A 27,189-nucleotide genomic window follows, 5' to 3' on the forward strand; every position below is an offset into this window, starting at 1 on the left:
GCCGTGCAATCACGTCCGGGTCACCACGTCATAAGGGCCGAGGTTCGCTCCACCACAGCAATGTGTCAGTCAGCGAGCGAAAAATCCGAGAACCGTTCTGACCGATGGCAGGAACCCAAGAAGCTATTTTCTTATACTTCCAATGCCTTTTAAGCTCGCAGCACGAGGCACGAGATACACGCGCCGGAGCGTGTCACATATAAAAGGAGCGGCCGAGGAAGATGACGGCTGCTAGAACTGTAATAGAGTTGTTATATTATCTCGACAAAGGTCACCACGTGACGTACGACGTGTTTCAACATGTAGCATCCATGTTACCGGTGAGTAACCATCATGAAGGCTGTTACAAACACGTTTTAAAAAATCACGTCTGTATTTCGCTCTCTTCCTTTCAGGACAGGCGTAGCAATGAAAAGTACCGTGTTAACGCGCTGGCCCCCTAGCTCGCGCTCCGGGAAACTCGGTAACATTAAATTCGTGCAGTGTGATGGCATATGGCACATGTGCCAGACATATTCAGTAATCTCGGATGAACACACATGTCTGATATGTGCTCTCCTATGATCGACCATCCTGTATATGTGGCATTTATGTGTCATATAAGATTTTCTTATATATAGGGGAGCTACGGAGTAGGCGTTACCTGACCTGGGTATCGCTCTAGAAGCTCTACAAGATCGTAACACTCGAAGATAGTAACAACAGCTCGTGGTCGGCAATCAAGTGTGAAAGCAGCCTATAGCGACAACACGGTGCATACGTACAGATGCCACCTGTCTATCAGGAACCGCGGTCTGACAGACACGAAGTGATTTTTGAATATGGCACGAGGTTTTGACTCACGATCGCTACCTAATTGGCCGTGGCTGTCCATCGATTTTTCTTTAGTGAGTCCTAAAGCTACATTCAAGAGTTCTTTACTGTCCACGCAAATTTCGGCACCCGGTTGTTAACGCTTTCGCTGACAAAGGAATACGGCCGTCCCCCATATGCCACGGCTTGACGAAGCACATTGTTGTTGCGTACGAATTTATTCTAAAAGCCTCCTTGGATCGTTTACCGTGCCGGCAATATCACTGCTTCCTCGCCTCCCCCCCCCCCCCCCCCCAGAAGCTTTAGCTCTTCCTGCACGGTTCTCTTGCGTGCACTAATAAACGTGCCTTTTGGCGATCCACCCAAGTGCAGCCAACTTGGAATGGAAGTGGTGGCCTCGCGATCACGGTCAGGAGCAGAACGCGCTGTATCCGTCGCGAAAAAGGTTGGTGCCAGCTGTCGCTTTCCGCGAATGCTGCACCGTACACTAATGGGGCTGTAGACCCGTTGATGGATGTGATGCTCCGGGTGGCGTAGATCGAGTGCACGCGCCCGTGAAGAGCGCGCGCGCGGATTCCGCGACGGCCTGATCAAACATGGCCGCGCCACGGAGCCGCCCGGAGCGTAGGAGCAAAGCCTCGCAAGACGACGGCCATGATCGGCGCGCTGCTGGCCGCTTTGTGGGTCCTATCGGGTCTCGCCGGTGGATCGCCGCTGGAGGACGCCTGCGGTCCGCAACCCAGTACGTTTTGGATGTCCGGTCGGTCCGAGTGGAATGGCCCATCCCAGCGTGGCGTGCAGAGGCCAGGAATCCGGCAGTTCTTTTTTTTTTTTTTTTTCCGCGCCTGTTCGCCGAATGTAACAGCGCTTGCCCACTATACTGGGTATTTCTTATGGAGCCGGCGGCTGTGTAGTGTAGTTTAATGCGGTGTAGCGAAACGAAGGCTAGTGAATTTAATTGTAAATAGCGCATTGTAATGTGGTGTAGTGTAATGTAATATAGTGCAGTGCGTTTTGTGGACACGACATATTCTATATCAATTCTCGAGAAGTGAGTGAACGCTAAATATACAAATGATTACAATTTAGGTAAATGAAGAACAGACGAAATATAACTTGAGTATATGCAAGCTTGTGACCGGACGTAGGAGAGAACTGGAGAGGCACAAAAGTAGGCAACTTTTCTTGCTTTTTTTTTTTCATTGCTTTCTGTACTTTTGACACATACGTATAGCGCCAGCGGAGCATTGGGGCAGGAGTTTTCTTACCATTTTCCAAAACCATTTTTCTTATAGAATGCATTGGATGTATTAGCGCGGGCCGCCTTCAACCATATGGCGCTAAGCTCAGTAACGTAAAATCACCGCCGCTAATAGAATGGAGTTATGCTTGGGCTTTCTAAACGTTCACCATGCACATAGGACACGATGAAGGGGGGCGAGTTAGTAGTCATTTGGAAGAATGATAAAGTGGACATTACTTTTATTTCTTTTGATATGCACATTTTTTTACGTAATAAGCACTGAAAAAGCAAAGGCACGAGACACTTTAGGTTCTGAAACTGGCTGCAGTATATAAAACTAATGCACGTGCTGCTTCCGCTTTCTTTCTTTCTTTCTTTCTTTCTTTCTTTCTTTCTTTCTTTTTTTCTTTCTTTCTTTCTTTCTGTCTTTCTTTCTTTTTTCTCATTTTCTGATATTCCCCGCCTCAGTCGTGGCGCCAACGAGTCTGCCGGTTTTGTAACTAGGCCGTATAGTCAATCGATTCGATAATTCGCCGGGCTTACCATGTGCCATGTAGTCGCAAATAGCAAGCTCGCGAATAACAGCCTCATCGTTGAATCGGTCGCACGACGGCTACGTACGCTGTGTGTGCGTGGGAGGAGAGGTTAGGTGGGGGAGAGCCCGGCAGTAGGTGAACGATAGCAAGCACCTCGGACAGGCTGGCCGATGTTTTGCATAGAAGGCCCTATAATTTGTCAAAGCCTGTGTGAAGAAATTTGTCAAGACGCCCCTGTCTGAGAGTGCGAGCAGTGCGATTTATACGCGCGTGTGCTAGACGGACCACAACAAGACAGCGACGAACGCCTAACCATTCAGACATCAGCCCCGCCAGTCTGTCTTATGCTGTTCCTTCCCATGTGCGAGTGCCTGTTTTGTCGTTCCTCGACAAAAGTCACATACATTTCCGAAGAGAAAGTCGACGGGCATTCACAATTCTACCAAATGCAAAGGGTGTTGCCGGCCCAGCCAGCCAAACTAAAATAAAATATGGGGTTCTACGTGCCAAAACCACGATCTGATTAGGAGCCACGTCGTACTGAGGGACTCTGGAAATTTGGAACACCTGGGGTTCCTTAACGTGCACCTAAATATGAGTACCACGGGTGCTTTCGCATTTCGCCCCTATCGAAATGCGGCCGCCGCGGTTGGGATGAGCCAGCGAAACCATTTCTTTTAGACACATCCCCTGAGTAATGCATAACGGATGTCCCACGTAACTTGAGCCAAACAGTAAAGATATGCAAATTCCGCGTAGTAGGACCGAACCAAGGTAATGCTGTTTGCCGTCGCTTGGAGACACTCAGATTATTTTATTGCGTCGCGCCTAATTACATTATTAGTCTTAATTAATTTATACATGAGATAACTTCTCAAATATTGTAATTAGATGAACAGTGTCAATGAGAAAATTGTAAGGCAACAAGAAATACTCCCGATACAGCTTGCTGTTGCTTAATACGTGCTACATAAAATGTGTTTTTCCAAGCATGAGAGAAGCCCGCAAATACATGAAAAATTGTCGCGCGAGTGACCGCTGGACTACTTTGGTGCTGGGAAAAACACATGTTATGCAGCGCGTATTAAGCAACAGCAAGCTGTATCGAGAGTATTTCTTGTTGCTCTACAAGTCTCACATTAACAATTTTCACCTAATTATAATATTTGAGAAGTTGGTTAATTAACTAAGACTAATTATGTCATTAGGCGGATTGCAGAAAATAATCTGAGTATCTACAAGCGACGGCAAACAACATTACCTTGGTTCTGTCCAGCTATGGGGTATTTGCATATTTTTACAATTTGGCTTAAGTTACGTGAGACACCCTATATAGTGTACTGTGTGCGTCTAAAAATGCTAAATAAAAAAAAAGATCACACACGCACACACACTCGTCTTTTGTTTTTATATGCAGTTCCTTATGCAGGTTTGAACGTGTATCATAAGGCGCAATATTGTTTCTTCCTTCGCGTAGACAAGAAGGAAATGATGTCCATGCTGACGCCAGCAGCAGACATGTTCGTCGACTGCTACGAAAACTACGACCAGTACGGGGTTCCGTCCAAGTACCTAACAAAGGTAAGATTTGAAGGCGCTTTTCTTGTACGTCAAACTCATGCCTAGCTGCCTTTTATCAAACTATTAACCACTGATACCAGGGACGGGCAAGTGCTATAGAGAACGCACTTCACCCTTTTTCATTTCTTCTTGCCTGCTTTTGCAACAGCAGCACTTAGTGGCAACAATATTGGCTAAATGCCTACTCAGCTGCGCTACGTTTACTGCTCATGATGTAGTACAAACAACGCCAGGTTGTCACTTTCGTACCTACAGCCTAAACATTCCCATTTATTTATTTATTTATTTATTTATTTATTTATTTATTTATTCACTTGAGCAGTGCTCTCCTATTACACAAACAAGCTTTTCTTTGTCTTTTCTTTCCCTTGTTATTTCTCTTGCTTTTCTTTTTTCTTGCCGAGGAGGGTATATTATTGATTCATATATATATATATATATATATATATATATATATATATATATATATATATATATATATATATATATATATATATATATATATATATATATATATAAATAGTGTTCAAGCAGGCTCATTTTTCGAATTTTCCTGGAAGAAAGGAATGTGAGCCATTCCACACTGAAGGTGGATGACCAGCGAAGCTGTGTAGCACACGACAAAGAGGTGACACAGAATGTGTAACAAAGGTACGAACGCATTTATTGTCATGATCGGTGGTCATCGTGACGAAAGATATGCGCACACATTTATTTCTATACATTCGCGTTCATTCGTGTTATACGTACGTTATATACATTCGTGTTTTCAGTTCGCGATGTATTGAGGCAAAGAACTTGAGAACGAAATCACCGCACCGACTGGCAGTGGGCCAGTGCCGTCAGCGTCTTCGTGGAGGGAGGGCAGGTATGGGAACGCTGACACGATGAGCGGCGACGGTGCCAGATGTGGAAGGAGACGACGACGACGAACGCGCGAGCAGTGGCACGAGCGCGTTCGCGCGGTTACACCGAGTGGCGCCAACGAGCCAGCTGTGGTAGAAGACGACGAACGCGCAAGCAGTGGCACGAGCCATTGCTGATCATAGTTTTTTTTGCTCGCATAGATTTGTTAACAGGTACAAAAAATGCAAGGAACCTTAGCCATAAACAGCTTCACTGCAAAAAAAAAAGAAAAAAAAAGCAGGTCTCACCGAGATTTGAACTCGGATCGCTGGATTCAGAGTCCAGAGTGCTAACCGTTACACCATGAGACCGAACGTTCCGACGCCGGGAATCGAACCCGGGCCTTCTGGGTGAAAGCCAGATATCCTAGCCACTAGACCACGCCGGAGATGGCGAAATATGCATTCTGACTGCTTGTTGATCAGGCGCTGTGTCCGCCGCTGGTGAAAACAGTCTTGTAGTGAAAATGAGAGAAATGAAGGAAAGGTGAACGAAAGTGATGTGTCACAAGAAATACGCACAGGAGGGTGAAATTGCGCGTTATTGATACTAAATGAATGGTTCAATAATTTGTTTGTCTTGGCCATTACTTTTCCTTTTGTAAGCGTGTCTTCGCCACACACACGCACACGCATACGCGCGCGCACACACACACACACACACACACACACACACACACACACACACACACACACACACACACACACACACACACAGCAGTGTGTGTCCGTGTGGAGACGATGGAATGACGTCGATGGAACGGCAAAGGCAGTATGATGACGACGGCATGACTACAATGAGGTGCCGATTTTTAAGTAATGACGATGGTGTAACGACGACACCGTGACGACGAAATGAGGACAGTGGGAGGACGACGAGTGCATGACGACAATGCCGTGATATGACGTAAGCCGGATGACAAAGGTGGAATGAAGATGACGCCCATGACGACAATGGTATTACGACGAATGCACGACAGCGACTGTCCGGCAACAACGCAATGACGACGATGCCATGGCAATGGCGCATAATCACGATTGAATGACGACAGCATTATTACAATAAAATGATGAAGGACTGACGTCGATGGAACGATAAAGGCGGTATGATGACGACGGCATATGACTACAATGAGGTGACGATTTTTAAATAATGACGATGGTGTAACGACGAAATGAGGACAACGGGATGACGACGAGCGCATGACGATGGCTGCTTAATCCCGATAGAACGACGAAGAATAATTAATGTTGAGGGAACCGCGAGGGTGGTATGACGACGACAGCGGCATGACGACAACTGTGGGCCGACAATGGTGTGACGGCGACGGCGGGCATGATGACGACTGCATGACAGCAGATACATGATAGTGACTGTCTGACGACGACGCCGTCACTATGGCGGCTTAATCACGAACGAATGACGAAGGCGGATTGACCTCGATGGCACGAAAAGCGCAGTGTGACGACGACTGCGTGACGACTACGGCAAGGCGAGAGGATGATGGCGAAGTTATAATCGCGATGATGGAGCGACTGTAGCGGCATCACGACGAAGGTATGACAACGAATGCGTGACAACGACTGTATGAAGACGACGCAATGACGACGCCGGCATGACAACAATAATATTACAATGCGATGGGCACGAATGTATGACGACAACTGTGTGACGACGACTGCATCACGTAGCCTGTATGACGACGATAGCGTGACGACAGTCGGATGACGTAGGTGGAATGACGGCGATGCAACGACCACTACGACATCGCCGCCACGAGCACGTACCTAGTGACCCAAGCTATTAGAGAACTTCGGTCGGTGTAAAAAACGTGACGACAATGGCATGACGAAAGTCCGATGACGCAGCTAAAATGACGACGATGGAAGGACCACGAAGGCATCAGGGCCGCCAGCACAATCATAGTGGCCCAAGCTGGTGGACAATTAATTGCGCCCCTATAGGTCGGCATAAGAAGATAGATAGATAGATAGATAGATAGATAGATAGATAGATAGATAGATAGATAGATAGATAGATAGATAGATAGATAGATAGATAGATAGATAGATAGATAGATAGATAGATAGATAGATAGATAGATAGATAGATAGATAGATAGAAATTCAAGGTGCACGTATCTGTACGTGATTAAACGCGAAAGCATTGCGGCCACGACAGCAGAAGCGCGGCGACGTCCGATGGCGCCACTGGCGGAGTCACGTGGCTCCAGCGGCCACGTCAGCAGAAGTGCCGCGACGGCACGTGACCGACGGTGTTCCGTCGCAAGGCGCGCAATGCAAGGGCGTGGGTTCGATTCCCACCAGAAGGGGAGGGTTTGTCTCCCAACTAAGGTCGTGGGTTCGAGCGTCTTAACTCTACCTTAATTAGCTGCGCCTTAACTTCACCTGACTTATCAGTAAAGGTCGTGGGTTCGAGTCCCACGAAAGGTCGGGGGTTCGACTCACACCGAAGGTCGTGGGTTCGAGTGCCTTAATTAACTATGCCTTAATTAGCTGTGCCATAATTAACCTCGCCTTAATTAACACCAAACGTTGTGGGCCCGACTCCCACCAAAGGTGGAGGGTTCGTAGCCTTTTTGGACAATTGTGTCGTCACGCCACGCCGACAACACCGGATTTTCCGCCTGACGAGCCATATAATGTTTTCGCATTAATAAACAATAGATAGATAGATAGATAGATAGATAGATAGATAGATAGATAGATAGATAGATAGATAGATAGATAGATAGATAGATAGATAGATAGATAGATAGATAGATAGATAGATAGATAGATTCAAAACTCCTGAAGTAGCCAAAGAATGCTACTCGCGTACTATTCCTGAAGTGCACTTTAATCTCTAGTGACGGCGCCACTCAGACATCAAAGCATGACCATTTTTTATCTTTCCCATCGTCTTCCGGTTTAATCAGAGTGCCTTGACCCGGACGTTCGCAGGTGCTGCCGACTATCTGTACCGAATACGACGGCTGTCTGTCATCCGCGCAGGAGGGTGATGGCGACCAGAAGGAGAAGATTGTCCAGTGTATCGTCGAGAAAGTCAAGGCCCAACTGGTGATGCGGCTTGATTTCTGCGATCATGCATAATTTGTGAATTTTTTGCGAATTCGTTACTATCCGCCTATTATTCTTTCCGCGAACAATTAGATCCGCATTGTGCATATGTAGGGAACTGTGTGTCCCTCCTGCGATTTCTCGGACTGCAACTGCTATAACGATAACTTCTCTTTTCACCGTGATACCTACCCTTCCAGCAATGCGCGCAGTTGATGCAAAACAGACGTAAGCCGGAGAAGTGTCCGGAGGAATGGCCCACGCTTTTGCCTGCCTGTGCTGCACGCACTCTAACACAAACACTCCGTCCGTCCGTCCGTCCGTCCGTCCGTCGGTCGGTCGGTCAGTCGGTCGGTCGGTCGGTCGGTCGGTCGGTCGGTCGGTCGGTCGGTCGGTCGGTCGGTCGGTCGGTCGGTCGGTCGGTCGGTCGGTCGGTCGGTCGGTCGGTTCTTTTTTCCTATCCTTTGTGAAGCTGCCAGCGTGGTGATAATTCTTTCTTATTGATAGTAACTATTTTCATGGGTTGATGCATGGAAAAAATCTTCGCGATGTTTTATCACCTGAAAGTCAAGACAAGCTTTTTGACAAAAGAATATTTTACGAAATTTAACCTTCAAACTTACTGTGTGGTAGGTTTAACTTATATCTTTTGTATATTTTCCACTGTTTCCCATGGTTCTTCTTTTTATTTTCAAGTCTGAAATGGGAGACCTACCAAAGCCCGCCGGTGACGTCAGCGAAAAACTATTCGTAAGTCCGTCCGTCACACATGAAGCGAACAGACAATGATGTCAAGGAAAAGCCTGGAAGAAGTTACCTGTGGTATTTGATTGAAATGTAGAAGTGATAAAGTACAATGAAAGTAGATGAAAAATCGACTTTCTCATTAAAATATTTTCTTTATCACTTTTCTTCCCGAATTTATGATTTGCAGAGACAATTTTTACCAATGATGCAACTAAAGACAGTGCAAAATTATTCGATTTTCTCCATAATATAGCCGACAGCGTGCTTTTAATTGCGTCCTTCTATAGCGCACCCAGATATCTTTAAACCGCGGCTCAAGTTAGCTGGGACACCGTGTATATGATAACAAGGGGAAACACGGATGTCTCACTACGCAGCCTTTCCACTGTTATCTCATACGTTCTGCAACGGAGTGGCGAAGTTGTGGGTTTCGAGCGATCTGTTTATTGTTAAACAAAACGAAATAGATTAAGCAGAAGAGTGGCAAACAAGAAACAAAGTGTGCGTGTGTTTGGGGAAGGGGGAAAGGGCAGATCCGCTCCGCGGGCGTGAAGAAAGAAGTGGAAGAAAGAGCGAGCTAATTATTGATTGTGTGGGAGGAAATGGTTTGTAAAATTGCAGTGAGTGAAAGTGAACGGGTGATAGAAAGAGCGAACGAGTGAGTTATTGTGGGAGTGAGCGAGATATGCAGCGTAAGTTAATAAAGGAATTTAAAAAAATTGTGCGAGGACTCAAGTGAAGTGAGTGAGTGAGTGAGTGAGTGAGTGAGTGAGTGAGTGAGTGAGTGAGTGAGTGAGTGAGTGAGTGAGTGAGTGAGTGAGTGAGTGAGCGAGTGAGTGAGTGAGTGAGTGAGTGAGTGAGTGAGTGAGTGAGTGAACAAACGACTTGACCACTGGGTTTAACCAGTGTGCGAGCTCGGGAAAGGGAGAACATGATCTAGCCAGTGACATAACAAATGAGCGGAGGAGCAAATGAGTAAGTGAACATCCGCATTCATCCGAGCGACTTAAAGACCAACTGCAAGAAGAAAAAAAGAAAAGAAAAAATGTACCTCTTGAAAGTTCTAGTTTCAGACAGTGTAGATATAAAGGAGACTGGCTGCAAAATTAGGCGTTTGAGATACGAGCGGAAGCGTTACAAAAAGCTCGCAGCTTGGTTTTTGATACCGAAACTAAAAAGAAAAAAAATGCCACCATTACCCATCGCCGGAAGTGACGCATCAGCTCCGAGATAAGGCAGCGCCACTGGTTGCCCGCAGGGCACTAAAGGAATCTCGGGAAGTGGCATCCTGGTATTTACGTCATAGCGACAACCACCAGGTGCACACGTCGTCTGCCTAGGTGTTGTTCAAACGTTGCTAACAAGAAAAGCATACAATTACCAGCCCTGCCGGCATTGCCAAGATTGCTTTTGTAGTATATACTACACATTTACAACAAATTTAGCTGAAGTGAAATTACGTTGCAGTTGACCTTTGATTAGTGTGCGTGTCGAGTGGCTGTGCATTAGAGGACTTGAGCGTGTGACTTAGCCAGTGACAGAACGGATGAGCATGAGCGAGAGCGCGCTAGAGTTTGAGATTGCGATACAAAGTGAGCGAGACAGCACAGTGGCGCCAGCCACGCAAAGCGGGTTCTGGCTATCCCTCTCTACGTTAAGGCTGCGCCTGTGCTCGAGTAAACGGTAGCTGTCATGACCGCTCAGGTAAATCTGCGCGACCTGAAAGCCTGGGTGATAAGCGCGAGGTCCGCTCTTTAATTGATGCTTTCCTGTTGAGTCTGCCACCCAGCGTCCATCCTGATTTCCAGAAATCGCGTCGTCATATCTGCGTGACAGGCTTGTTGTAAAACGGCGACGTATTGGTGGGGCTTTAGGATGACAGCTCTACTATTAAACCAACATTGAGCATCGTTAGACAGAAGGACGATTCTTCCATCTCTTCCGCAGGGCTGCAGCTTCCGGAGACCCACCGTGCCGATCACGAACCGCAAAAGCTTTTTCATCTGCATTCACTGGTACCAGATCGCCGTGTCCATCGAATGAGCAGCAGTGCACACTGACGACCCGTTTTTCTTCCCCAAGTCTGCTTTGTCCAATAGCTAATACTCGGAGAAGAATAAAACATGTTTTACCTACATAGACCCTTCACCGTTTTTCTTTGATATTTTGCTTTGTTATCCGACCGATATTAACTAGCGCGAACCTCCGGATAGAACGCAAATTCAACCAAAGTGGAAAATGTTACATCTGTCATATCGAGGTCAGACTGGACATAAAGGTCATGTGGCTGCGCTGCGGTTCCCGAAATTTGCTTCAACTATAGTGGTACAGAGACAACTGTGAATATACGCGCCTCTATTAAAGAGAGAGAGAGAAATCGTAAGAGAAAAGTTAACGAGAAACTTTAAAAGCACGGCTGCATTCCAGCACGGAAACTTCTGACTGGATAACCTGCTGTCAGAAATTGTGCCAATATGAGCATCCGTGTGCAAGATTCCGGACAAGGAGCTTCCTCCGTTGCTTTGTACTTGCGCACATTCAGCGTATATTGGCAAAGTCTACAAACTCAGCCGATGTCATTCTTCACCTCTAGCTGGTCATTATCTTTTTTTTGTCAACGAGTGCGCGAAGCTTGCCAAGTACAATGGGAATCCGGCTTGCCGTTATTTTGTGCCTTGTTGCGCAGCAAACTCGACGATGAATTCGTGGTTCGAGCGAAACGCGCTTTCTACGCCACTTTGTCTGGCGATGAACGCATGTGCAGCAAGCTAGTTTCCGTTGCACCAGAGTTTTAGCACGCTTAATTGTAATTAAGTTGTGGTGCGCGCTCATTCATACTCACGCCGTGCTCCACCTCTCGTCGGTATAGAAGAGAGAACGCTACCGAAAAAGTGATTAATACTACACTATTTTTACAACATAATTAACGCAACAGAAAGAATTTAACACAACAACACGCTGGATCGAGTGAACAGTTTTCAATACACGTCAGAAAACTCTAACAGAATAAGGATGATGTGACGATAATCATTTTAAGGGTTAAGTCACTTGTTGCTGGAATATATCTCGAGGGTCTTTAAAAGGGCACTAACGAGAAAAATAATTCGAGCTGTATTGGTAAATTGCCCGTCTACAAAAAAAAAAAAAAAAAAAAAAACACTCTTACCGTGAGAATAGGCTTGGTAAGCCAGAAGAGACGCAAAAATGAGACAGGTGGAGACGGCACCTTGAAGTTCCCGGACGAGACAGTCGTGACGTCATAGATTCTGACGCCGTATTCTCGGGCCTACCGAAAAAGAGGTCGTCTGCCGGTAAAGGTCGTCTGCATTTTCTATTGTAAATGAAGCCAAAGACCGAACTTCGTTGGTTTGGAAACCATTTACTGCGCCACAATGACCAAAATACGAGAAAATACTATGAAATCCGAGAAGTCACATTGATGTGCTGACGCTGAGGTTTCGGGACGCGCTTAAAAAGAAATTTGACTTTTATCTTAATTTTCCTTCTAATATTCAACCTCTTACGGCGAAATTAAGTAAAATAGCGTTTTGAAATAATACTTTATTCGTTTAAACTTGTTATATTTCTTTCTCTTAAGCAGAACTGTGTTATGTGAATTAATTGAACAGACGGCGTCGTTGTACTTAACATATGTCAGGTCTTAGAAAAAGGAAAGAAAAAAAACGCCTTTTCAGTTAATTTATGACTGATATCATTCAAATGAAACGGGTAATATCTTGCCCTTGAAATCTAGTTTTCAGCCTGGCAAAAGAACCTACAGTAACAGTACCAACTACAGTAACAGTTTACAGTAACACCGAAAGAATGATGAATGAATGACAGCGAATGCGACCATATGAATTATGACCATATGAAATGACATATGCGACCAGCCAGTAGCAAAGAGCACTTATGAACTAAAATCTTTGTAAACTCTTCTTCAGTACATCTAGCCGGAAAACTGCGCCAAGGAGACCGCAAAACAAAGCAAAGATTCCAAAATGTCTTCTTGGGCGAATTGCCTAGATTTCCTAGGTATACTTGATTGTGGCGCGAAATACATTTCGTTAAAAGGGACGCTTCACTGTCTTTTTATTTCTGTACATATTCATGAAATGTATTTAAATCCAGTAAGTATACCTCAAGTATACCTATCACAATCAAGTATACCAAGGAGAGCAAAGATTATTGAGGGAAAATGCAATTGGCGAAAAGAATGTTGACGTGCTTGGGAGTGCCGTCAAGCACGACGTGAATGCTGAGAGACGTGAAGATACGCCTGGTCATACACCCATAAAAATAGACCTGTATAATTGGACAACGAAATCAAATCAATCTCAATTTGCCTTGTATGTAAGGGCGGGGTGCAATCTAAATGTTGTCTGTAGAACTGCAGTAGACACTTCTGCCTTTATACAGATTTGTGTTTTTCTCTGCTGAACACTATAATACAATGCTTACGGATAATAAAGTGCATTTGTAGAATATTTCTCTATAGACTGCCCATAATAAGTGTAGTTTACAAGCGCACGTCGTAAAGTTTATTTCGTGATCTTTAGGCTCCCAAACGAGTTGTTACTGGAAAGTATTCGCGATTGCAAGTAAACGCTTTCCACCTAGCGGCCGCGCAGGGAAACAGCCGATCTAGGTTCAGGCTTGAAGCAAAACAGGCTTTCCTATCACGGCATGCGCTGAATGCCTCGTAGTTCTCAAATCGTTCTGATGCCGCCACGCGCAAGCCCAAAAAGGAAAAAAAAAGGACGGATGCCTAAAGGCCTTAGTTGAGCACTATTATGCGTGTCATTGCGGTGGAAAGGCAGCAATGTAAGATTTCATCGTTTCTATACAGTCAGACGACGCACATCGGAAATCGACTTGGATAAGAAACTTCCACATCGCGAAAAGGTGACTAATACTACACTGGCTTGTTCGAAACACTTCACTCGGTACTATCTTTCTTCCCTGCGTGTAGACCATTGCTTTCCTTTATTTTTTTTAGACATCTTGCCGGCGCTTCGAATCGCGCAGTGTACTTTGTTCAGGCAGGCGCTTTGACAAATTATACGGATATAAGCTCAAGCTTCGTTTGGTTTTGTTCGTTTATAGTTTTCTGCCCCAGTATTAGTGTCACTAATGCTTTAAGCAGCAGGAATATTGTCGCTATATTGTACTTTTGTCTGCAGACACGACAGCAGAAATAACTACCTCGGAAGGTCTGAAGTTGACCATGAGTCATGTTACGCCGCGAGGCGAGATGTCGTTTTCATAGCATGCTTTAGTTAAGCAGTGCAAGCAGAGGCTGTTTTCTCATTCAACGCGATGAGTTGTCAGTTTATTTGCTCGCAAGCAATTTAGAACTGTATAAACAGCGCTTGATCCAGCTCTGGAGCGTTCGACCTGCGCACTGTGCCACTATATAGTTTGCTTTCCGACACTGTGCACGCAACTAAATAGCATTACAGCTGGTTCAATTCGTTTCGAAGTCATGCATTTACGCTAATACAACTGACTTTGCCTGAAGAAAACCTCGCTAAGTTTTGGAAACCTGTTGGAAGAAACCTGTTGGAAGAAACTCAACCTGGTCGGATTGGCTGTTATTAACTTCTCACGTTTAACCGGGTTTGAGAATTTGTGCGGGCGGCAGGTGTATGCTGTGCTCGCAAGCCGGAGCCCTACCTCGAACACTGCTTACTGTGTGCATGAACAAGCGCCAGTCATCGTATGCCAACGACCTTATCTCATGTATCAGCTAACCATAAAAAGAAAGTGCATCCCTACTCACACATGTAAATCATTTGTTTTTATTCCAAAACACACTGACCAGGTAACCTTGCAATTTTTAGACCCGTTCTATCAGTGCACAATATTGTATTTATCTTCTGAAAGCACGACAGCCCTTACAGCCTATATATTATTGCGAAAGCAATTATATGGGCGCTCCAGCCGCATTTTCGCCGTCGCCATTGCTGTGATGTTCCGTATAAAGTCCAAGGGTGACAACACCGTCGCCGCGCGTCGTATGCTGTATATGTACGAGTGAAAGCTAGAGAGGGAAGGCTACGATCGCGGCTCAATATGGCGCGCGCAAAGAAAGAAAGCGGACAGCAAACGCGCAGTCTTCCGTCGTGCAAAAGGCCGTAGAGGGGATGGGAGGTAGGGAGGTGGGGCGACGTTGTGGCTCCGGCAGCAACTGTGCATTTCGCGACGGGTCGCAAGGGGAATTGATAATCGCGGCTTAATCTCGCGCGCTATACGCGGCGTGCACGCCGATGGCCGCGCCACTGGTGGCGGCCTTGCGCAGAACGCATGGGAGAGGAGCGAGCCGCGCGCCTAGCACGCCGTAGTTTGTTGCGTCGCTGATAGTGCTTCTCCGTCTTATTTCTGTTTTCAGAGCAAAATAAGCAACACCCTTCGCATGTGTGGGATGGCCAAAGCTTCCGAAGAATGTCGAAGAAGAATTGTTGCAGGGTGGGGGGGCTCAAATACCGGCGAAAGCGTGCCGGTGATACGGTTCTAATTATTCCCCGCAAAGCCTCATCAGCAGGAGCAACGGTGGCAATGGATCGTAGCTTCGGCGCGAAATTTCTTGTTCTCATCCTTTCCTTTGTCGCTTCGGTGTTTTTTCTTTTTTATTATTATTTTTTTACTCAATTGTAGTTAGACGGGTAAGCGACGAAGTTCGTCTGCAGTGCAACATGCGGTTGAAAGGCATTTCGCTAAAGTTCGGAATGCCGTTTGCCGCTTATATTGTTTTCCGCTTCTTTACCGCGTTGGGCTAGCTAGGCAGCACGACTGCATGAGCGCATTGTTTTGCATGTTAAAGCTACAGAAGTTTGCAAGAACTGAAATTGTTAGTTTTATGTGGCCCGGTAAATCCTCGCACCAGCTGTCGCGCACTTCATGTTTTTACATTTATTTTATGCGTGGCTTCGCCCATGTTTAACTGTTGCTAGTTGCTTCATGCATAACTCTTGATTCTTTTGAGCTGCGAGGTTTTCACCCTGCCTCGTTTGTAAAGGGTATAAATCACGCTGTGTCTTATCGGAATGACACCAAGCAAGTGCTTCTTTAACAGCTTTATTCATTTCGCCCGAGGGCACCTTAGATATTGTGGATTTTTGGGAAATGTGTTTAGAAAATAGGTAGCTCAGGGCGAGAATTGCTAATAGTTACTGCATATGGTATTTTTGTTCTATATTTCGCTGATCCATTTTTCGCTGAGTAGTTCGCGTCACGTCATCATACCTTGATGCTGTCTGAGCAGAATTAACACGCCGAGTGATTTGTTTGTTTCACAACGTAGTCGCTTCTTGCAAGTGAATTTTGCACTCAGCTGAATTATTTCTTATTATGCTTACGCCGCATAGGACTAAACCCGGCCTTGCCGCCAGCGCTGTATCTAATTTGACTGGCGCTGCTCTGCCTTTAAATATATCATGTGGCCCTTCTCTCTAGTAACATTTAAAAAAAGTACTGCAATGTTAGTCACACTATAGCTTTGTACGTTTCCAAGCAGATCCCTTAGGAAATTTAAAATTGCAAAAACTGCAGCGCGAACGGCAGTTCATCGGCGGTACAGCGCTAACACGCGCTTTTATTAACCCGTGCGTTTGGTGGCTTCGTTGACTATAATGTACGCGTTTCTATCAATAAATTCGCAGTTATTCTACTTCAGGCGACTTTCACTACACTTATTCGGTGGCGTCACATGTATTCATCGGCAGAAAAATCACAACGGTATATGCAGACATCGCACCGTGCGGATTTGTTATCTAAGTCTGCACTAACGACGGGTGCTTATTATTGAGGTACAGAAGCAGCATTACGGCAAGGGTAGAATTAAAGAAAAAAAAAACGGTCGAGACATCGCATTAGTCAACAAAATTTGTCGGCTAGTTTACATGATCTCCACTTCATGTAAATGGTCTTCATGGCGTTTGTCTGCGGGACGCACCTGGCGCGTATGTGGACCATGTTGCCCCAAACACCGGTAACATCTTGTTCATACCCGCTCCCACAGAGGTCTGCGTCTTCCCTACAGCTGTCACCGCAGAAGAAGCAGTCTGGCGCCCGAACCAAGGACAAATCGCAGCCGCGAACTTCAGTCACCCTTGCTGCAAAGCGTTGTCGTCTGCTACTGCTCCCACGCGTATTGTTGGAAGCGCCCGCTAGGTGGCTATCAGTGGCGCCTCTATATAAAGCCCCTCAATCTCCCAAAGTAGCGCCATTCGCTTCCCTCCTCCTCCGCTCGGCGCGGCCTCGACGGTGGCGCCGCCGGTGGTGGGCCTGCCGTAGCAGACGACGGCTAACACGCTACGGGAGGAAATCCGCAGAAAAGTTCGTTCGCGCCCTGCGGAGCAGTTTTTTCAATCGAGATCTTTCTTCGTCAGTCGGTAACTGGCCTTTAGAATTTCGTGTTAGAATTGCGGAGGAAACAGAGAAAATGATTATTATTCAAGGCGTATTTAAGGCGTAAAGCGCGCGACGTTGAGAGTTCGTATTGCTGAAACACGACGCAAGCACGCGGTGTACTCAAACACGCGCGTAATTACCAAAGTTTCAGGTGTTGACAGCGTGAAAGTATGTGTACGTGGTTTCGTAGGTTCATTGACGTACCTGCAGGACACTTTTGTTCGGTCGGCGCGTGAGAGATTCCGGCTGTGTGCGGTCAGGAATGCCTCGCAACAGGGCCGTTTTTTCATTGCGGGGTGCTTTGGTAATCGTGACGATATATTGTTTTTTTTTTTTACAAGTACTGCTCCAGGAGGGCACGTGTAATGGCTAACAGAGGCCTCTGAAGAGCACGTAACATTACACTAATGCAGGCTTCGCAGGGAGTGTTCGCATACAAAATTGGCTGCCCGCGATCTTATACCCCCTTGGCATGCACAGGCTTCGGCGAGCCCCATCCAGCGCTGGTTCTAGCTTTGGTGTTCCCGTTGCCGCTTTGGTGCCCTGGAGGCGCCGTGAATAATACGAAATAATGACAAGTTGTTACACTAGTAAATAAAATTTATTGAAGAAACACAATCGCGCCGAGGCGCCAACTTCTAAAGCAGCGCTAGCGCGCGGGTATTATGAAACGCCAACGAGGAATTTACCGGCCCACGTACGACTCTACGATCAAAGTGCACGTTAAACATCCCCAGGCGAGCTAGATAAAGTTATCCGGAGCCATCCACTACGACCTCCATCCTAGCTTTAGTCGCTTCGGAACGTTAAAAACAATCACCACAAACCAAATCTATACATGCGGGCGTACATTCGAAGCTAAAAGACTGCATCGTAAGTCATAGTGAGCCTTGCAATAGCGTCGAGAATGTGCTAACTTCTGGTGGAGCTCAAAACACACCCTGAATAAAGTCGCTTTTATGTCACAGGCCAGCTGCAGATGCGTGCATTTCACCGCAAGACGATACTACATGAAACAAAGAGAGCACATTCGAAAAAAAGAAAGTCAAACGACGCGCTAAAAACCACGCAGAGCATGAACACCCACTTTTTCGAAGCGGAAGGCGTGAACTAGGCTCAAAATAAGAGGTTGCGAGTAGCCGTGGCCCTTACTTCACTAAGCCGTGCGTTCTTTGCCACTTCCTCGAAGTCAGCCCGCCCGATCCTGCGAATCCACACTTCTTTTTGCGTTGCGCCCGCCGGACGGCAAAGCAAAAAGCTTTTTGCCCTCGCAGTGTCTGTTGCGGCAATCGAAGGCGCAGCAGCATGGCATCGCAATTAAGTTCTCGGCCCTACACATTCTATTACGCTAACGCACTCCGTCAGTCCGCCTGCCGTACTTTCGTCGCGCAGGCCCAACAATGGAGGTCGGCGCGCGCTGGAAAGAAAAAATATACAAAAGCGCGGCGCCTGCTCCGCGCTGGAAAGAAAAAAATATACAAAAGCGCGGCGCCCGCTTCCACGTGACACAGATTGGCCAATGGGGGAGCGGAGGAGGCTGGGGCGACAGGAGGCGTGGAGGAGGACGCGCCAGGGTGAGCGGGGTGGCGGAAAGATCTAAGAATGGCGCTACTTTTGGAAAATTGAGGGGCTTTACCTCTATAGGCGGTGCACGCGGCCTATATATGGACGAAAGCGGGTAGGCAGCGCGGGAGGGAGGGGGAGGACAGCTTGGACTCCGCCAACAAATGCGCACTTTGCACTGCCACGCGCGGTCACGCGCGCCTTATCTTGAACGGGATCTGCAGACGGCTCATACTTTGTGCGCGCTGTGTTCTCGCCGCTCTTGAGTTGAAGCAATAGACCGCACGAAGGTCACTTCGCTCGCTGCTGCTGCCGGGCTTGCTCACACCAGCGTTTTGACAGCGAAGGTCCGCACTCATGGAGTGTGATGTGTTCATGTTTGTTTGTGCCCGCTGACACCATGCTTGTTAATTCAATTAGTAAGCGAATGCAGCCAAGTTTATATGGCCAGTGCTGTCCTTGAGAAAAATTATTTGAGTGTAATTACAACGCACATATTCGCATTCAGAGCGATAAAAATTAATCCAAATAATCTGTAGATTGTCCATAGGAATTCATGTAGGGTGATTTCCGAATTGTCATTTTGTCAATAGTAAGTATATAGAAAGCGGGCCTTTGGACTAAAGTAACAAACATGCCTATTTGCTTTGGTCTGTGCTCCCCACAGAAAATCTACAGATAATCTATAAATCTACGAACGGTACACAACAAGAGAGCCATCACAAACTGTCTTCATACATATTCTGGACTTCGTTGGAAAAGACTTTCTGTTGACTTCCTATTGGCTGCTCAAATAAATTTGTGTGAGGGCATATATAGGGTTCCCCACGTAAGTTGAGCCAAACTTAAAATATTCAAATGCCAAGTAACCGGACAGAACCAAGGTTAAGTTGTATGACGTTGCTTGGAGATAGATTATTTTTTTTTTTTTGCATTCCGCCTAATTACATTATTATTCCCAATTAATGAATCAACTTCTCATATATTATGATTAGATGAAAAGTGTCAATGAGAAAATTGTAAAGAAACAAGAAATACTGCCGATACAACTTTCTGTTGCTCAATACGTGCTACATAAAAGTGTTCTTCCAAGCATTAGAGAAGCCCGCAAATACACGCAAAGTGCCTCGAGCGCCCACTTACGCGGTAATTTTGTGTGTATTCGCGGTCTTCTCTCTGTTCTCTCATCCGGTAGAATTGTGGTCGTGCGATTATGAAACACAGAGGCTGCCTGCTCGGAAAAGTTACTATTTACCAATGCTATTTTCTTCGGTTTTTTGTTATTATCCTTTCACTTCCAAGTTGGCTGACTACTGAATGTCTGTACACAGCGGCCAACAATAAAGTGTCAGGCCAGACGTCCTCATTGTATATGTAAACAGTCATATACAATCGACAGAAAAGCGTCTATAGGTAGTGAAATATTGCGATGGGTGCCGATGCCCCGCTAAAAAAGCACCCCCTCAACTGCGACTGCCTCTGGCGAGTTTGCAAATACCGACTCTGTGAGTGATGATCCCCGACGCATAACTCCACGCTTCCTTCAGCTGGCTGCTCAGCTGCTGCCGACTGGTAGTCGCGCACAGCTCTCCGTTCAAGGGCGCTGCTTCAAAGCAAACACGCAGATTGAGCGCCTCACCCGGGATCAAATCAAACGCGCTCGCCGCGAGGTCACCTCGCGAGACCCTAGTGGACAGTGGCGAAACTAGCGCCAGGCATCGCGGCGACGTACCACGGGGCGACGAAAAGCGAGACCTTGTGTTGACTCCCTGTCATGACGATTCTCGGATTACTAGACGGTGCTCGATCGAGGGACGTCCTCGTCGGGAACATTCTCCTGGCCCTCTTGCTGGCTGGGACAAGCGATGGCAACGAAGGCTGCGGCAACACACCAGGTGATGACGCTGCGCGCGGATTTTCTGCTCACTCGTGCACTCGCTCTTCGGCCGATATAATCCGCGCACGTGGCCGAAGAGAGGATTGGACAAAAAATTCACCGACGATTAGGATACTCCCTATTGCGAATTTTGAGAAGCTGTTTAGGTGTTTTGTTGAATTCGAGATATACTGAGGCAGATAACTTGATTCTGAACGACAGGGTGCTTTCGGCGGCGGCGCTGAGCCTCTGCTCGGGCAGCTCGTTTAGCAGCAGCGGCAGATGAAGCGTTTCCACCAGTTGTGTCGCTCATTGTTCAGAAAAAAAAAAAAAAAAGCGTGAACGCTGTAACGCATGACTCGCTCGGCGTGCATTCTCTTGCGGCGGCGGCGCAGCGGGCGAAGTTGCGCATGCGCAGTGGGTCCGAAGCTCATGCCAGCGCTTTGTTTCCGTGCTCGCCGCATGCCTGGGGTGTGTTCCAATTCTGAACAGCATCCGAGACAGTTTACGCAGACAGCTAAGGAGGCAGCCGAGACAGCTTCGAGACCATGTAATGGAACGCGTTTCAGGCCGTCTCGAAGACGCGTCTGCGACGTTACGCCACCTCACGGCGTCAAGAAAAAGTTGAGAAAAGCACACATTATTTCTGTATTTTAAGTTCTTGCGCCATAAAACCTACGAAAAACACGGTGTAGCTTACATTGATCGCGTGTCTACGTTTTTTTTTTTTTTGTGCGGTGACAACCTTCCTGTCCGCTTTCCAAACGTCCTGCTCAGCCGCCATCTTGTTTGGACAGGAAAGTAGCCTGCATCGTTTTTGACTTCGATGCTGTCTTCGTGAGAATTGGAACGAGGCTTAGAATGGCTGCTGTCCGCTTAGCTGTCTACTTAGTCTGCGGCGAATATTCTTGTCAACCATGGGACTAGATTCTCGCCTGTAGTGCTGCCATTCTGCACGTGACGAGACGTATTATGGTTTTCTTTTAATGCCTCAAGACATACAGGGGTATGGGATCTTCTCTGTTAACGGCGCGCAGTTTACCTCTTCTTTCTTTTTCTCTTCATCTCAGTCCTCTTCTCTTTCCTTTTTGTTTCCTTGTGGTGTTTTATATGTTTGCGTGAATAATAAGAAGAATAAAATAATAATCAATCAATCATTTATTTACCGTGGCCATGAACAACCCCAAGGTTTGAGTGCTGGCGAACGCTTACATAAAAAAACCTATACCGGAATATAGGTAAAAAAAACGAATAAGAAGAGCAGTTATGAAAAGAACACACATACAACAAAGTGACGGGGAATACAAAAGAAAATAGAGAAAAGCAGTTGAACAATGCAAGAAACTATGACACAACAGCGCAAAGCTTGGAAAAGAACAATGACAGCGAGTTATGAAAAATATCGAGATCATGAAAATAAGCGTTATAAACGCTCAGTATTCTGTGTACGGTTGAGTGATGGTAACGACAAGCAGGAATATGGAAATGTCTGTGTTCTCAAATGATCTTGCGCGGAATTCGAACCAAGATGCAATTGAGGTATTCGGGGCTCGTAAGTATGCACTCTCCAAGTTTACTGAAGCGTTTGCGGATATACTGCCAAAATGCCGCCGGCCGGTCAGGGGCAGAATTTTCCAAGAATGCATTATATGAGTGGCGATCCCGTCTATAAAGGCGTTTTCACAGGCCCGAAAAAACGGAATAGTTCTCTTCACCCATTAGGCACCTGACTTCTAAATTTTCAGTGCACACTATTTTTATGCTTTAGAGCAGTTATCAATTCAGATGAGAACCAGGGGGGATATTTATAGCGTTTAGGACTGTATAATGGCGAATGTATTCGCCCATACAACAAAAAAATAGTTCCTTAATCTGATCTACTTGGCCATCGATATTAGTTTTGCTTGTAACCAGTGACGAATCGGTGGTGGACAAGAAATCATATAAACCAACATAATCACCACGCTTAATTGAAAACAAAACTAGATGATTCATGTATGCCACTGGAAGACCTCTGCCTCAGGGCTGACACGTAGGCAGTTATCTTTAGTAACCGATGAAACTTATCGAGATGCACAAAGGAAATGTCAGAACGAGAGGCATCTATAACTTCAGCACTCGGGAGACAAATGTTTCAGACGTTTCCACAGAAATTAGCGATCAAGTTATGCTGCTGAAGGGAATAGAATGCCAGAAAGTCCAACAGGCTGCATTTGTTCTTTATGTAATAACTGTAATCAGAATATCTAAGCCTGTTCCGATAAATTCCAGTTGTAGTAAAATTATCAAGAATGATTACTCTGTGCTTGCTATGGGAAGATAATACAATAATCAATCAATCAATCAAATCAATCAATCAGTTTAGTTTCAGTTTATTATTCATTCAACTAGCAATAATATGTACAGCTAGTATACAGAAGAGGGTCCCAAGGTCAACGACTGCAGTTGGACCCTCAATCATCAATCAAACGTTTATTTCAATCAATGACTCAATCAAATGTTTATTATAACATCCAGAAAGTGCTACGTAGCCTTCATACTGGTGCACTTAAAAAGTAATACGCGAGACAAAATGTACAGAAAAGATAAATATGGTAGACAGAACAACGCGAGATATAGAAACAAATAGGGAAACGGAAAACGGGGAGATGGCGTAAAATTAAGTTTATCTACATATATACAAAACACAGGAAATGAACTCCGATATGTGTGAATGCAGGCAAAACACTTATTACTTGTTTTTTTTTTTTTTTGGAGTCGAGCCATAGGACAGCTTAATGCAAACAAGGCTGCGTAGAAAACGCGGAATGCTGCCTGGTATACTTTCGCGGCACGAAAAATTGCACATGATCAAGAAGCTTTAGATTGTATAATATCATGGACCACCTTGTAGAGGAACAGAAGGTCTCATTTTATACCTCTTGATCTTACAGTGTGAGTTGAGGTATACTTAAGAAGGCTGAGCTATGGTCGCCAGAACGGCAACAGCAGTGCTTGAAAAAATATATCAATATTAGTTGAGGTTCCAAGCGATAAGCTTGGCGGTGAGCGTATCTTGCAGTGCCAGTCACTGGGATGTTTACGACCTGTCGAGCAAAAAGTGCCTCTGACAAATGTAAGAAGGAAGGAAGGAAAAAGTGGAGAAGGAAGGCAGGGAGGTTAACCAGTTTAGCCTAACCGGTTTGCTACCCTACACATGGGAGCGGGATGGGGGCATGAAAGATGGGGAGAAGAGATAGAGGGCACATAACACGGCACACACATCGTTGGTTACAGTCTGTCACTCTTTTGTGGTACGTGACATCACTGTCACAGCCGCTTGTCCAAGCCCGTATCCTTCATAAACCGAAGTAGTCCCTTCGTCGCCTTCAGCTGCGATGTCTTCTGTCGGCGATATGTGAAAATGGTTGCAACTGACAATGGTCTATTGTCAAGGTGCGCTAGAACGGACGCCATGGACTGTCTCTGAACATTATATCCAGGACAGTCGCACAGAATGTGTTCCAGCGTCTCCTCGCAAAGACAGGCACTGCAGAGAGCGTTGTCGGCCATTCCAATGCGAAACGAGTAAGATTTCGTGAAGGCCACCCCTAGCCATAAGCGATAATGTAAGAAATGTAAGAAGGGGTGTAAGAAGAAAGTAAGAATGTAAGAAAGTGTAAGAAGCGAAATGTAAGAAGGGGTGAAACATTCTTACGGGCTACAGCGGATCCCTCTGGAAACACAAGATGTTGAAGGCACGCATGTGAAAGGCCTATCACGATTAGTTTCTCGAGAAAAGGCATACCCTTTCACCACGGTACCTTGGGCACGACCACAGAAAGTGTTCGATTTTTCCTGCTTCATCTCAAGTGCAGAGCGGGGAGTCAGTACGTTCTGTCGCTGAATAACCATGCAGGTGTACAGACAGATCCTGACTTTACCTGACACAGAAGGAGGAAGGAGGGAGGAAAGAGAAAAGCAGAAGGCAGGGACGTTAACCAGAATAACGTCCGGTTGGCTACCCGATACCGGGGGAGTGGGAAAGGGGAGAACAAAGATGACAGGGAGAGAGAGAGGGAGAGAGATTTCCTTTACACAAAACAGCCTGGTTACGCAGGCGCATGTCGCGAAATCCAAAGCGGCAGAAAGTGAGCATGGATGTCAGGTTTTGTGATTTGATTGCACTTTGATACTTTGATTGTGGAGGATGTTAGACATCTGCGTATGCAAGACCATCGGCGTCGTCATCTTCAGCCATCCCAACATGACGCGGGAAACACGGGCGAATAAAACTGTATTGTATTGTACTGTACTGTATTGTATTGTAATGTATTGTATTGTATTGTATTGTATTGTATTGTATTGTATTGTATTGCATTGTATTGTATTGTACTGTATTGTATTGTATTGTATTGTATTGTCCACTGAAACTTCAGTGGATACAGCGTCATATTGGAACAGAGTATAAGGTCAGAGTTGAATATCAATACGCAGAATTCAAAGTATACGAAACGGAAACGTTCTGAAGACAGAGCGGAAACGCATGAAAACAGAGCGGGCGCCAAGTACTAGAATATGCATGCATTCTATCTTGTTTTCGTTTTTTTCTTTGACCGTTTTATTAAAGGGACACTAAAGTGAAACCATAAATCTGTTGAGACTAATAAATCATTGTTTCAGAACCCTACAGGCAGCCATTTCAAAATAATAGTTTTATTATTAGATGAGAAGAAAATGAAGGTCGAAGTATCAGTATTCGAATTTAGTGCCGAAACCCCGACGCCGGTACGTCAGTGTGACGTCAGGGATTCCAAAGTATGTTTTCGCATTTACGCCGCGTTGGCTTTGGCTGAGTAAAGGTTCCCGAAACTTGCCATATATTATATTTGGTTCCTTTAGAACACAATGTAGTCAATCTGTACCACTGTATAATTAAAATCCATCAAAATCCATGACGTCACAGCGACCAGGTGCGGGAACTTCAAGGAGGCGTCGCCACCCGTCTTTTGTTCTTGCGCTTTTTCTGGTTTACCAAGCGTCTTAGCGTGGTAAGAGTGGTGTTTTTGGTGTCATAGAAAGGTAATTTACTGACGCAGAAGAAATCATTTTTCTCTTTGTGTCCCTTTAACGTCAGAATACGTGCCCGATGGTGGGACTGAGCCAGGGTCTTCCAATACATGCAGACGTCGGATGCTCTGCCTATTAGGCTATGGTCGCAAGCATACGTCTCTCGTGCAACGTCAACTAGCACTTCGATGCTTTTGTCATACACACGCATGCGTCACGGACATAATTGCTCACCTCACACAAACATGTTGGTTCCCCTTGCGAATGCTTTACAGAACCCGATTGATCGATCGATTGATTGACTAACTGATCGATTAATTAATTAATTAATTAATTAATTAATTAATTAAGCGATCAGTTAGTAATTATATTAGTAAATATATATATATATATATATATATATATATATATATATATATATATATATATATATATATATATATATATATATCGCTCAACACACCTAACGAGGGTCTCGAATGCGGCAACATGTTAAGTAACATGTGTGGGTTTATTGACCAGAATTGCCTTCATCTAAAGAGATCACGTACTCGTGACGCCTGCGGCAGAAAGGGTGTCCGACATCTACCGCCAAGAAGGTTTGTGAGTGGTGGCGCTGGCTAACACTTCCAGGGTTAGTTCTTGTAGTAAAACATAGATACCCCAGAAAGTGGATGGGAAAACGACGCCATCATCAACACTCAACCGTCCACAGAACACAGTCTTTGTAATGCTTACTTTCATGATCTCGGTATTTTTCATAACTCGCTGTCATCGTTCTTTTGCTAGTTTTGCGTTGTTGTGCCATAGTTCCACACATTGTTCAATGGCTCTTCTACTTTTTCCTTTGTATTCACCTTGCGCTTTGCTATGCGTACTCTTCCTTTCAATATTGTTCTTTTTATTCATTGTCCTTTTTTACTTATGTTCCCCTGCTATATTTTTCCTTCTTTAATAATTTATTTATTTTGCTTGATCGATCGATCGATTGATTGACTGACTGATTGAGTAATTAATTAATTAATTAATTAATTAGTTGATTGATTGACTTTGTTGGCATCTGCTTCGGAACGGGGCAGTGACAAAAGTCACCTAGCCTGCTTGAGCTAATCAGGTACTAACATATACCTAGGACGTAGCACAGAGGTTATATGCTTAACCTATACAATTTACGTAACCTCTTTGGGTAGTAGCAGCGCTTTATGGCAGCAACATCTTGCGATGCTTTGTGAAATCAGGACGTGTTTGAAATGTTTTTATGTCACATGGGTATTCTTCCTGAATGAGAGCAAAAAGACTTTGCATGTTAACGATTGTGTCCCCGCACAAGCTTTGCACCTAAGTTGCACCTAAATACAAAGCGATATAACAGCTACAATAATG

General features: G+C 45.5%; 2 protein-coding genes and 2 non-coding genes across 6 annotated transcripts in view; 2 read left to right on the forward strand and 2 right to left on the reverse strand.

Moving 5' to 3' along the window:
- Positions 1-1,213: 1,213 nt before the first annotated feature.
- LOC126545372 (uncharacterized) lies at positions 1,214-11,039 on the forward strand. Its single transcript, XM_050193209.2, has 5 exons — positions 1,214-1,555; positions 4,070-4,173; positions 8,043-8,159; positions 8,856-8,909; positions 10,854-11,039. The coding sequence occupies exons 1-5, from the start codon at positions 1,468-1,470 to the stop codon at positions 10,947-10,949; spliced, it is 459 nt and encodes a 152-aa protein (XP_050049166.1). The 5' UTR covers positions 1,214-1,467; the 3' UTR covers positions 10,950-11,039.
- Positions 5,319-5,390, reverse strand: TRNAQ-CUG (transfer RNA glutamine (anticodon CUG)). Its single transcript has one exon. It is a non-coding gene; the product is annotated as a tRNA-Gln (tRNA).
- On the reverse strand, positions 5,396-5,467 carry TRNAE-UUC (transfer RNA glutamic acid (anticodon UUC)). The gene has a single exon. It is a non-coding gene; the product is annotated as a tRNA-Glu (tRNA).
- Positions 11,040-20,551: 9,512 nt separating the features above from the next.
- LOC126545361 (uncharacterized) overlaps positions 20,552-27,189 on the forward strand; it is a 43,405-nt gene continuing 36,767 nt past the window's right edge. Inside the window, exon 1 of one of the 3 annotated variants that reach the window (XM_055061990.2) lies at positions 20,552-20,776. In XM_055061990.2, coding sequence (XP_054917965.1) covers positions 20,656-20,776 — 121 coding nt within the window. In that variant the 5' untranslated portion in view covers positions 20,552-20,655. The remainder of the gene's footprint in view (positions 20,777-27,189) is intronic. The other 2 variants (XM_050193197.3, XM_050193188.3) reach the window with 2 other exon arrangements.

This window comes from Dermacentor andersoni, chromosome 3 (genome assembly GCF_023375885.2).
Source record: "Dermacentor andersoni chromosome 3, qqDerAnde1_hic_scaffold, whole genome shotgun sequence".
NCBI classification, from domain to species: Eukaryota; Metazoa; Arthropoda; class Arachnida; order Ixodida; family Ixodidae; genus Dermacentor; species Dermacentor andersoni.

Bases quoted from the DNA above. Each gene is read 5' to 3' on its own strand.
- LOC126545372 (XM_050193209.2), top strand. From the start codon at position 1,468: ATGATCGGCGCGCTGCTGGCCGCTTTGTGGGTCCTATCGGGTCTCGCC. The intron at 8,160-8,855 runs GTGATGCGGCTT...TTTATTTTCAAG, and splicing joins AGAAAGTCAAGGCCCAACTG to TCTGAAATGGGAGACCTACC. The intron at 8,910-10,853 runs GTAAGTCCGTCC...TCTCTTCCGCAG, and splicing joins ACGTCAGCGAAAAACTATTC to GGCTGCAGCTTCCGGAGACC.